Here is a 13,468-nt window from a genome sequence, read left to right on the forward strand (position 1 = left end):
AGTGTTGTACAGTAATTTTACATAAAGCCCAGTTACTGTCCTTAATCCCAATGTCTGTTGTTTTACAACACACACAAAACGCGGGAGGACCTCAGCAGATCAGGCAGCATTTATGGAGAGGAATAAATAGTCAATGTTTTGGGCCAAGACCCTTCATCAGGACCTGATGAACATCAACTGTTTATTTGTCTCCATAAACACTGCCTGGCCTGCTGTGTTCTTCCAGCATTTTATGTGTGCTACTCTGGATTTCCAGCATCTGCAGAACCTCTTGTGTTTATGATCTGTTGTTTTGTAGCCTGCTTGCTGTTATCTAACACCTATTCCATAGACACCAACCTTGAGGATGAAAATATTACATCATACCTTTTTAAAGAATTCTATTTGACAAGATTTATGTCTTGCTGTCGAGTTGACTGTGGCCACTCACCTGTTTCTGCTGGGCCAGGGTACTGTTCGTTCACTCTGCTGCCAAAACTGGAGTTCAGCTTCTGGAGGACCCGTTCCACCGTGGCGCTATAGAGGTTTGGGCTCTCAGTACAGTGCGTCCAGAACGAGAACACAGTTTTATCTTTCATCAGTGGCATAACTGAGGGAAAGCAATTACACGATGAGGGAAAATGCCACAAACAACTTGCAACCGCGCAACAGTTTTATTTATTTATAAAGCAGCAACAAAACCAAAAGGCATCTGTTCCTCAGGGTAGAGGACAGTTTGCAGTGAAATGCCAAGGTGTGCACTTCCTGCAGAGCCACTGGTCAAACAAAGCTCACGTGGTAAAGAACAATGGGAAGCCTGCCCGATCCATTTGAGGATCAAAGCAATGACTGCGAGGAGGGGAAGGAAGAGCCGGTGCATTGCGGTTAAACGGTTCTCTGAGATATCTCCCTCACCCTCCTCAGCAGTGCTTATGTATCCAGATTTGTCCTCGCTCAGCCTCGAGATCACTTCTAGAACTTGGGCTTCTCTCAAAAGCTTGTCCAGTGCATACATCTCCCGACATCGCAGAGGTCCGTAGATACCCAGATGCTACAATGAGAAATATTAGCGTTGATGTACAAGGTAAAACAAGAGCGCACCAGGAGCAAGCTGGAATCTGGCCCCCACCCCATCTGCCGCTCCCACATCAGACCAGAGCAAGCTGGAATCTGCCCCCCCCATCAGACCAGAGCAAGCTGGAATCTGCCCCCCCCCCCCATCTGCCGCTCCCACATCAGACCAGAGCAAGCTGGAATCTGCCCCCCCATCTGCCACACCCCCATCAGATCAGAGCAAGCTGGAATCTGCCCCCCCATCTGCCGCTCCCACATCAGACCAGAGCAAGCTGGAATCTGCCCCCCCATCTGCCACACCCCCATCAGACCAGAGCAAGCTGGAATCTGCCCCCCCATCTGCTACACCCACATCAGATCACAGCAAGCTGGAATCTGATCCCCATCAGACCAGAGCAAGCTGTAAGACACCCTCCATCAACGTCAGGCTTAGCAGGAGCAATTTTCCAAAGTCAGCTTCCCATTAGCAAAGCTCTGTACAAGACAAGCCCTTCTCCAGAGTGAACAGCACGACTGTACCCATTGAGAACCAAGCCACATGCTGTACTGTCAAACGCAGAACATGTCTCTGACTTTGGAAAAGATTTTGCATCTTAAAATTTATGAGACTTTATTTAAAAGTTTATAGTAATATCTTCATATTATGTGCATTTAATTAAATGCATTACTTAATTGTAGAGTTCTAAACTTCTTTTTCCTTTTTCAGCTATCGTTCTCCATTGTAGTGAATAGAGTTGCTGAAGTAACACACAAAATGCTGGAGGAACTCGGTCTACCCTGGCACATATCTAACAGGGAAAATAAGGACAATGAAACGTCAGGACACTGTTGCAATGAGGGATTTGTCTCTTTCTATTAATATTCAAGGGGACTAGAATATAAATGCAAGGATGTAATGTTGAAGCATTAGTCAGACCACATTTAGAGTGTTGTGTGCAGTTTTGAGATCCATACCCAAGAAAGGATGTGCTGGCATTGGAGAGGGTTCAGAGAAGGTTTACAAGAATTACCCCGGGATGAAAGGGTTAATGTATGAGGAGGGTTTGATGGCTCTGGGCCTGTACTCAGAGAAGAATCTCATTGAAATGTGATGAATATTGAAAAGCTTAGATAGAATGGATGTGGAGAGCATGTTTTCAATTGTGGGAGTGTCTAGGACAAGAGGGCACAGCCTCAGAATAGAAGGATATTTAGAACAGAGATAAGGAAGAATTTCTTTAAATAGAGAGTGTTGAATCTGTGGAATTCACTGCCACAGACAGCTGTCAAGGCCAATTCATTGGGTATATTTAAAGCGGAGATTGATAAGTTCTTGATTAAGGGCACCAAAAGTTATAGGGAGGCAAATGGGGTTGAGGGGGGAAAATACATCAGCCATGATTCAATGACAGAGTGAACTCGATGGGCTGAATGGCCTAATTCTGTTCTTACATTATGGTCTTATTACGTGGTCTTCCGATTCCAAGTATCAAAGTGGCCCTCCCATCAAAATGCTGCACCTGCTTATTCACCTCCTCCCCCACCTCCACTCAGGGCTCCAGGTGAAGCAACACTTCACCTGGCGAATCTGCCGGGGTCTATTGTAGCTGGTGCTTTTGCTGCGACCCCCTCTACACTGGTCAACCCTGATGTAAATTGTTGTGCTGCCAAAAGCAGAATGTCTCAGCTGCCAACCATTTCAATTCCAGTCCCCACTCCCGTTCCGCCATGCCAGTCCACAGCCTTCTCTTCTGCCACTCTCAGACGGAGCAGCAACACCTCATATTCTGTCTGGGGAGCTGCCGACCTGATAGCACGACCATCAACTTCTTCTTCTGGTAATTTTAAAAATTGTTTTTCTTTCTCCACCCCCTTCCCTCTTCCGTTCCCCACTCTGGCCTCTTACCTCTTCTCCTCCCCTGCCTATCACCTCCCCTGGTGCCCCTCATTCCTTTTCTCCCATGGTTCTCTCTCTCTCCTCCTATCACTTTCTTTCTTCTCTAGCCCTTTACCTTTCCCATCCATCTGGTTTCACTATCACCTTCCAGCTTTTCCACCTTCTCCTTTCCACCACCTTTTTATTCTGGAATCTTCCCCCTTTCTTTCTAGTCCTGATGAATGGCCTTGGCTCAAAACATCAACTGTTTATTCACTTCTATAGATGCTGCCTGACCTGCTGAGTTCCTCCAGGACTTTGTGGGCGTTGCAAAGGGAATTAAAGTAAATGTGTGCAATTACCTGTGTACTAGCGCCATCTGCAGGCCAGACGGAATATTGCAGAACAGTCAACTAATGCATTCATATTATTTTTATAACACTTGGTTTGCTTCAATTTTCCAGCTACAGGCATTAATGTGAAAATGGCTCAGTGCTAGTCATAAGAGGTGCTGGGCAACTTCAGTATGGTATTGAACAATAAAGGATTTTACTGTTGCACAGTGGCTTGCTCATGAATAGATTGCTGAGTGAAAGCCATCGACAAGCTTCCGCCAAGTGTCTCCGGTGGTGCTAACCTCAAGGAGCATTTCTGCATCATCCTGCATCAACTTTTGGAGAGGAAGGAAAACATGTCGAAGTTTGGAAACAGTTTTGAAAACGTGCAATTTAACTTCTGTCATTAATAGAAGGCACTCATTTACTCCACTTATTTACTGTCCAAGTGGCTGCCATTCAATTAAACTAACAGTTGCCTGGAGACCATCATGTGAATCATTCCACAACTTTAGGAGAGTTTTCCTATCGGTAATGTTCCTCTCCACATACACCAAAGGTGGGGTTAAACTTGTGCTTCAGTGGATTTTAATGACAGCCTCCCTACTTTATAAACATGTTGAGTAGTATTTCACAGAATGAGCAGTAAAAAAACAAAGGGAACTATGCACGGCCTGCCAAATGAGAGTTATGCAAGGCATGTCAAGCTCTCAGCAACACCCATACTCCAGATAAGGTAAGAAGCTGAACGTTATTTACCAGCAGAAGTCTGCTACAGTTATTCAAGTGCAGGGTGAGAACTTGGTCCAAGTATTCATTCCCTGTTGTCATTGGAACTGGACTCCCCTCCGAGCCGCTACCAACTCCAGTATCCTCCGTTAGTGCTTCACTGGGCCCAGCAGCAAGTCCACGCGCACTCCCGCAGTGTCTGTCAGAAGCAGCAAACCTAAAGTTACTTCAGTACTCAGGACTCCGGCCAGTGTGTATGTACATTCACCATCTCAGTCAGGAAGATCCTGAAGATGCACAAGAGGTCAGGCAGCATCTTTGAAGAGCCTACTCAATTTCAAGGGCATACATACATATGAAAGATGCCGGAAAAAAGCCAGCAATATCATGAAGGATGCCACAGAGCCTGCTCATGAACTGTTTGCCCCACTCTCATCGGGGAGGAGGTTACGTGGTATCCACGTTCGAACCACCAGACTCAAAAGCAGTAATTTCCCCCAAGCAGTAAGGCTGATCAACACCTCCACCCACTAACCTGCCCCTCTACACCTCCAACCACTCACTAACCCACCCCTCTACACCTCCAACCACCTACTAACCCGCCCCTCTACACCTCCAACCACCCACTAACCCGCCCCTCTACACCTCCAACCACCCACTAACCAGCCCCTCTACACCTCCAACCACCCACTAACCTGCCCCTCTACACCTCCAACCACCCACTAACCCGCCCCTCTACACCTTCAACCACCCACTAACCTGCCCCTCTACACCTCCAACCACCCACTAACCCGCCCCTCTACACCTCCAACCACCCACTAACCCGCCCCTCTACACCTCCAACCACCCACTAACCCGCCCCTCTACACCTCCAACCACCCACTAACCCGCCCCTCTACACCTCCAACCACCCACTAATTTACCATTTTCTGTCAGTCACCGTTTTTACAGACACTCCTGTATCCAGTGTCACTTTATGTACATACAATCTATGTATTTATATTTATTATGCTAACAATTGTGTTCTTTTCGTACTACATTGAATCCAGAGTAACATTTCATTCCCCTTTACATTTGTGTGCTGGAACTGACATTAGACAATTTAAAATCTTTAAAAGAGTTTACTCTTCAGATCTGAAAACAAACCTGCAGACGCTGGAAATCTCAGCCAGTCGAGCAGCATTTATGGAAGGAGATCAGATCAGGGACCTTCCTTAAGATCACCAGTGACAAGGAAAGGCTCCTACACCGCAACACAAAAAATGCTGGAGGACCCCACCAACCAAAGTTTTAAAAAGCTTCAGCATTTTGTGTATTGCTGCAGCATCTGCAAGTCTCTCATCATGGAGTACTGCAGTGTAGAAACAGGCCCTTCAGCCCATTTAGCCCTGTCAATCTGTTACCTGCCTATTCCACCCGGACCATAGCCACCCATACCCTTCCCCTCCATGTACTTAACCAAGTTTCTCTTAAATATTAAAATTGGACCCCTATCCACCACTTTAGCTAGCAGCTTGCTCCATACTCTCACCAACCTAGAGTTCTCCTTAAACATTTCACCTTTCACCTTTAATCTATGACCACTAGTTCTAGTCTCACCCAAACCCAGCGGAAAAGCCTACTAGCATTTACCCAATCTATACTCCTCCTAAGTTAGTCCACCTCAATCAAATGTCCCCTCATTTTCCTACGCTCCTGGGAATAAAGTCCTAACCTATTCAACCTTTCCCTATAACTCATGTTCCAAGTCCTAGCAACATTCTTGTACATTTTCTCTATACACTATTAACTTTGCTTTCTTTCCCGTAGTTAGGTAGAACTCCACAAGACACTCCAAATTAAGCCTCTCCAATGTCTCATACAACTTCAGCATATCTTCCCAACTCCTGTACTCAGTACTTTGATTTATGAAGGCCAATTTGCCTTAAAGCTCTCTTTACGACCCTATCTACAAAGTGTACTTGTGTCCCTCTTCCTGCAGATGTTCATTGGCTGGCTGAGTTCTTCCAGCACTTCTGTGTTTGACAACACTTCAGCCTCATGTTTTGACGGAAAGCCAAGGGCCTGATATGCCACCCATTGCTCCCTGCCTTAGATGCTGTCTGACCTACTGTGTATTTCCAGTCACTGCAGTCCTTTTGCTTTGGACCTTTCTAAGGCAATGGGATCTTAATATAAGTCTTCATGAGCTCTGACTACGTCCTCTTGTCAGAATATTCAAGGCAGACAAATGTCGCAAGCCCAAAACAAATAGCCACCAAGCCAAAGTGGAACACATCAGGATGGGTGACTGCATCAGGAAATAAGAGCAATCCCAGGAAAGGGCTGTGGAGGTTTAGGGATAAATTCTGGGGTTCAGAGCTAGGGAAGCTAAAGGCTGTGGGGGATGGGACAGAGACGAGGAGGCTGGGAAGAGGCATGGGTCAGAACTGAAGACTTCACGAGGAACTGGAGTTAAAAGCGGGTGAATGGGTGCATCCCTAGATGTTGAAAGGATTGCAACTCCAACATGTCTCAATCCTGTGTTCTGATGTTAATGAGACAACCATCAGGGAGTTGCATCATTCACATCCAGCTGCTAGACACTAAAAGGACACCGGCAATAATGTGAAGTGGGGACTTCCTGCTCTTGTGAGAATCCCAAACCTGTAGATACCAGCGCTGCAAATTGCTGTCAGATTGGCGTAGAACAGCCAGCATTCCCCAGCAGGATGAAGTCCCGCGTGATGGAGCACTGATAGCCAGTGAGTTTGTAGAATCCATAGAAGTGGGCCGTACCTTGCAGTCTTTTCAGTCTCATCTTCCGAGAATTCCGAGTCCTCCATGTCCGACGTGTTGAGGAAATCAAAGCTCTCCAGTGCATGTTCGACAGTCAGGCTGAAGCTCGAGGCTCTGCTCCTGTTTACACCCTGCTTCTGCTGCAAAAACACAGCACACACTACTCAGCAAATTAAACAGCGACTGTCATCTTGTGCAATCCCATCAACAATCCCAGCCCCATCCTTCAGATACACTGTGGAGAGTTTTAATAAATACCCCACGCACCCACAGCTGAACACTCCACAGCCTTGATGCCTCTCACCAGCTCCTACAACTTCCCTATTCACACACAGAGTGGAGCAGTGAATCCAATGGTGAGGGAAAGCAGGTGGGATCATTGCATATACTAGCAGAAAGTGGCACTGAAATCCACGACCATTAAGAATCAAATATACTGATGGGCCGAGATAGTTACTTGCTCCACTGACTTGCAATTTATTACACCACTGGCATGGTGAACTTTTAAGTACATGTCATCCCGGGGTAATAAGCAGGTTCAGTTTTTACAGCACCTCACGGCAATCACTTGACATGGTAACCACATCTCCGCTATTGCAATGGATAGAATCAAAAATGCACAAGACTCAAAGAAAGAGAGAGTACTAGAAGTGGGAGAGAAAGAAACTACTCTCCTGTTCATTGCACACATACATACTTGTGTTTCCTGAATTTAAAGATATTACAGGACTCTGAGTACACGTAGGGAAGAGCCCACGTTGGGCATTACTAATCTGGGGACAACCTATAGTGTGAAGAATTCCACTGTACACCCAAGACCTGATCAGGTTATGACTGAAATGCCAAGCCATCAACAAATTAAATGTGAATGAAGGAGGTATCACTAGTAAGTTTGCAGATAACACAGACATCAGTGGTGTTGTTTAGACTGAGAAGGGTTGACCTATAGCCTCAGGAAGATATTTGATCAGTAGGCAAGTTGGATAGGGTAATGACAGATGGAATTCAATCCTGATAAATGTATACTTATGAGTTTGGAGGGGCTAATAAGGGTGGGACACACACGCTGGGGAGCATTGATGAGAAATGAAAAGGTGCCAAAGATCCTTTAAGGTGGAGCACAGGTAGAAAGGGTGATGAATAAGGCAGAAGGGATGCTTGGCAGGGCACAGAATTCAGTGAGTATTTGGTTCAATTACACAACAATGATTAGACCAGAAGTTTGAAATATTATGTACAAGTTGGCCACACACAATTGGATGGATGTGATTGCTCTGAAGAAAGACTCACCTGGATACTGCTTGGGATGGAATGTTTTGGTTATGAAGAGAAATTGAATTGGCTGCACAGGACGTGAAGAGCAGACCCAGTACACGTGTACATAATTAGGAGAAGCAAAGACAGAAAGCTACATTTCCCCTTGGCAGAGGTGTCTAATCAGAGGGACCAGGTTTAAGGTGAGTGATCCAAGTCAGAATATTTTCAGCCAGAGTATGGCTGCTATCTGGAATGTACTGCCTGAGAAGATGGTGAAGGCAGGCACACAAAGAACCCTGAACTGCCAGGGGCAGCAGATTGCAAACCAAATGCAAATAAATAGGATTATTTAAAGTATTTGATGGTCAGCAAGAAAATGGTGGGGTGTTTCTGTGCTTATGCAACTCTATGATCTGTATTTGTAGGCACAATGGAGTGTTCAGTGCTGAAGTGGAGCTGGTCTCCCTGATTCTCCCAAAACGGACAAGTCCGTGAGTCACTGGAGACTGCATACTCTCTCCGTGTAATGCAAGGTGCTGCCAGCAGGTGGGGCTGCAAGCTGTGCTCAGTCACTTCCACACAAAAATGTTAACTTTAAAACTTGAGCAACTCAGGCAGGTCGGGCAACATTGATGGAAATGAATAAACATTGCCTGCTTATTCATTCCCATAGATGCTGCCTGACCTGCTGAGTTCCTCTGGCATTTTGTGTGCCTGTGTTCCTCTGCATTTCTAGCACTTGTGTACATTGGTGTACAGTCACTTGTGTTTATTTTTAAACTTTTCAATGTTCAAGTTCAAAGTACATTTATTATCAAAGTAAACATATTTAACCAGATAAAACCCTGAGATACGTTTTCTTGTGGGCATACTCATTAAATCCAAGAACCATATTCATCATCATCAGGTGCCATACTCTGCCAGAGCCTCGGCAACCACTTTCTTCCACTGCGATCAATCAGCAGTCAAACCTCTTGCATCTCTGGCGGTGAGGCTGGTCCACTTCTTGATGTTGTCGATCCAGGTTGTCCTCTGTCTGCCTCGGGAGCGGCTTCCTTCTACTCTGCCTTCAAGCACAGTGCGTTCCAGAATGTCATCAGTTCTTGAGATGTGTCCAAAATAGCGAAGTTTCCTCTGGATAACAGTTTCCGGAAGTATTGGTTTTGTGCCATTCTTTTCTAGGATGAAACTGTTGGATCTCCTTTCAATGTCTGACACCCTGAGGATCCGTCTGCACGTCCACATCTCAGATGCTGTCAACTTCTTTTCATCAGCTACTTTTAGGGTCCATGTTTCACAGCCATATAGGGTTACTGGCCAGATGAGACTCCTGAGGAGGCGTATCTTGGTGTCAATGCTCACAGATCTATCTTTCCAGATGTTCCAGAGTTTGGCAGTGCTTGTGCGTGCCATTGCTAATCTTTGCCTTATTTCCTTGCTGCATTTGTTTGTGTCACTTAGTTCTGCACCAAAGTATATAAAGGAGGACACTTGTTCGATCTTGTCGTTTCCGATGTAGATGGCAGCTTGAATTGTAGTTTTGCTTATCACCATAACCTTGGTCTTTTTGCCATTTATCAGCAATCCAAATTCAGCAGAGACTTTTGCAACATTGTTGATGAACCATATTAGAATCAATGAAAGACCTAACCCAACAGCATTGACAAATGATCAGTGTGCAAGACAACAAAGTGTTAAAATGTAAAAGAGAAAAAAATAAATAAGAAATAAATATTGCCAACATGAGATGAAAAGTCCTTGAAAGTGAGTCCATAGATTGTGGCAACAGTCTTGGTGGGCAAGTGAAGTTGAATGAAGTTATCCCCACTGGCTCACAAGCCTGATGGTTGAGGGGCAATAACTGTTCCTGAACTTGGAAGTGAGTCCTGAGGCTCCTGTACCTTCTCCCTGATGGCACCAGTGAGAAGACGGCATGACCTGGGTGGTGGGGGTCCCTGATGATGGATGCCACTTTCCTGTGACAGTGCTTCATGTCGATGTGCTCGATGGTGGGAGGGCTTTACCCATGATGGACTGGGCCACATCCAATACTTTCTGCAGGATTTTCCATTCAAGGGCATTGTGCTTCCATACTAGACCCTGATGCAACCAGTCAATACACTCGCCACCACACGCCCATAGAAGTTTGTTTAAGTATTAGATGTCATGCTGAATCTTTGCAAACTTCTAAGGAAGCAGAGACACTGCCGTGCTTTCTTCATAATTGCACTTACATGCTGGGCCCAGGACAGGTTCTCTGAAATGATAGCACTGAGGAGTTTAAAGTTACTGACCCTCTCCACCTCTGATCTCCTGACTCATGGACCTCCTCCTCCTGAAGTCAATAATCAGCTCCTTGGTCTTGCTGACATTGAGTAAGAGGTGGTTGTTGTGAGACCACTCAACCAGATTTTCAATCTCCCTCCTGTATGCTGATTCTTCATCACCTCTGATTTGGCCCATGATAGTCATCAGCAAACTTGAATGTAACACTAAAACTGTGCTTACCTACACTGTCATAAACGTAGAGCAGGGGGCTAAGCACACATCCTTGCAATGTACTATGTGCATGGAGATTGTGGAGGAGATTGTTGCCGCCAATCCTAACAGACTGGGTGTCTGCAAGTGGGGGTATCGAAGATCTAAATTGCATAAGGAAATTTTCAGTTCAAGTTTTTGAAGCTTATCGATTAGTTCTGAGGGGGTGATGGTATTGAATGCCGAGCTGTAGTTGATAAAGAGCATCCTGATGTATGCAAATTCCCTGTCCGGATGTTCCAGGGTTGAGTCAGGAGCCAATGACATGGCATCTGCCATGGACCTGTTGTGCTGGAAGGCAAATGGGAGTGGATCCAAGTCGCTTCTCAGATTTCATCACCAACCTCTCCAAACACTTCATCATAGTGGATGCAATGCTACTGGATGATATTTGTAACTTCAGTGGAAGCCTCAATGATTTCCCGAATAAAGCTCACTCTATCATAGTAGTTTTTTTAAAACATGTAGAAACAGGTTCTTACAAACACAAAGAAATTGTAGATAACAAGGTGAATAAAGAAATATCAAAGTAAAGCAGGTATCGGAGATGGTTACAGAGAGAGATTGCAAATTCTGCTGAATCGCAAGGCCCTGAGTTCCTGAATCGGTTTGCTGCTGCTCCTTGCTGAATGCAGTGGATCTCGGTTAATTGGACCACTGGTTAATCAGGGCAGCTGCTTGTTTGGGGCAACTCTGAAAGAACAAAAGCAAATGGAGAAAGTAGCCGAGATTCCCTTAGTTTATTTGGGACACTATGCTGTTTAATTGGGTGCAGGCGATGGTCAGTTACAAGGAATTGTGTGGCCGTTAGACCCTATACTGTGCTTAGAGAAAACAAATGTGTCCGTTTCTCGTGCTTCTGTTGCGTTATCCATTTGGGCCGCAAATCCAAAAAACAGTGATTTTTGATCACTTTGGTTTTTCTTAAATTTAAAGAAAACTTTTTGAGACCCTTGCCATGAAAAGATTTGACATTAGCTGAATATATTACTGTACTGGACCAAATTAAAAGCCAGCCATCTAATACCACAGCTGACAGAAATAACTGGAGTGCCAAAATCAGCAACTGCTTGATAGATCAGTAAGGTAAACTGGAAGAAGAATGGGCATTATGCGAGGGAGGGACAACAATGGAAGTGTGAAGGTAATGATCCAGATGCTGAAGAGGCCCTCGATCAATGGTTCTCTATTGCAACTGGACGAAGTGTGCACGTCAGTGGAACAATGTTAAAAAACAAGTCAGAGGAGCTGGTCACAAAAGATCTTAAAGCAACAGATGGTTGGTTGTCTCAATGGAAATGCTGGCACCACATTAAACTGAAGAAAGCACACAGCAAGAAAGTTAGTGCTGATGCTGTAAGTGCAGAAACATGGAAACTTACTTCAAAAAATGTTGTGCAGATGTTATCTACAATGCCAATGAAACAAATCTTTTTTTTATCATGCTGAACAGTTCCCTTGGCTACAAACACTCAACACTATCAGATTCAAAGAAAGCAATGAATCGCATAACTATGTTGTTCAAATATGGCAGGAACTGATATAAAGAAATTGTGGGTTGTTGGGAAAGGAGTTAAACTTTGAAGCTTTAAGGGGCTAAGAATGGATAGTTTACGAATTCAGTACTTTGTCAGCATACACTCAATAATTCCTGTCAGTAACCATTATGAACTAATACAGCTTTATAGTACTGTAGTACTATTGGCAGTGTTCTAATTTGTTCTGTATTTCATTTAAATACATAATTTGTTACTCAGTTAAACAGTAGTTAGCCTTTTTTTTAAATATCTTTTCAACTATTTCCATGAAACTTCAGATAACTGGGGCAGCCGTTTAATTGGGCCAAAACATACTGGTCTCAATGTGTCCCAATTAACTGGAATCTCCAGTACTTACAAATGAAGACAACACAGACCCCACTATTGACAGGCTAATACTTTACTACGAGTTAAATTTCTGAACGGGAAGAATTTTGGTGGGACACTGAGTAATTACTGCTCTGAAGAGCACTCAATTATGACACAGACAGAGCCAGTCTCCATTGAACTGGACAGCATTGCCACTATCGATCTGTCTGCATATCATTTTGCAAGATGCTGGGTGTCTCAGTGTGTCAGACACATAAAGTACATTAATCTAACCTGCACTGAAGTTGGAGAGCTCTGTGACCACTGCACAGGATACCCAAGGCACCTCTGATCAACCCCCAACTGTCTTCCTTTGGTAATGAGGAACAGGGAGACATGCATGGAGTTACTGAGCGATTACAGCAGTCAAAGTGCTAACTGGTTACAAGCCAGCATCTGGAATTCCAGGCACAACCCTACTCTCTGTAAGTTCAGGGTACTATTCGGTCTTTAGGATCAAACCCCCTCCCTTGCAAGGTAGCAGAAGAGTGCAGTTTCTGCAAGGCCCAATCTTGTTACTGGGAGACCTTGATCAGTTTGGGACGTGGGCCAATGGAAAGTGATGCAATTTGAAAAGTCAAGCCAGTGTAGGATTGTACCATGGTGACAAGGTGCTAGGAAGAGAATTGGAGCAGAGTGCCTCAAGGTAGACAGGGTGGTGAGAAAGCCGTTTCACACACTGGCCTTCGTCAGTCAAGGCACTGAGTATAGAGTTGGGACATTATGTTGCAGTAGTGGTAGTCTTGGTGAAGCTGCACTTGGGAGTTTTTTTAATAGCTTTGGTCATCCTGTTATAGGATAAATGTGGTTAAACTGGAAAGATTGCAGAAAATAATTAGCAAGGATGTTGTCAGGATTAGAGGGCCCGAGTTATAGGGAGAAGTTGGCCAGGGCAGGTGCTTGTTGTGTTCCATGGAATGTAAGAGAATGAGCAGTGACCTTATAGAAATGTTTAAAATGATGAGAGCCATAGATAAGGTGGGCATTAACACTTTTCCTCGGGGTAGGGAAGACTA

The 13,468-nt window shown here is 44.8% G+C and overlaps 1 protein-coding gene across 5 annotated transcripts in view; it reads right to left on the reverse strand.

Moving 5' to 3' along the window:
* ripor1 (RHO family interacting cell polarization regulator 1) overlaps window positions 1-13,468 on the reverse strand; it is a 282,943-nt gene that overhangs the window by 9,476 nt on the left and 259,999 nt on the right. For all 5 annotated transcript variants that reach the window (XM_073069931.1, XM_073069933.1, XM_073069928.1 and 2 more), the window contains exons 14-17: window positions 6,751-6,890; window positions 4,003-4,171; window positions 895-1,030; window positions 431-589 (exon numbers count right to left, since the gene is read on the reverse strand). In XM_073069931.1, the coding sequence (XP_072926032.1) occupies window positions 431-589; window positions 895-1,030; window positions 4,003-4,171; window positions 6,751-6,890 (604 nt within the window). The remainder of the gene's footprint in view (window positions 1-430; window positions 590-894; window positions 1,031-4,002; window positions 4,172-6,750; window positions 6,891-13,468) is intronic.

The sequence above is a fragment of the Hemitrygon akajei genome, chromosome 17, assembly GCF_048418815.1.
Source record: "Hemitrygon akajei chromosome 17, sHemAka1.3, whole genome shotgun sequence".
Taxonomy (NCBI): Eukaryota; Metazoa; Chordata; class Chondrichthyes; order Myliobatiformes; family Dasyatidae; genus Hemitrygon; species Hemitrygon akajei.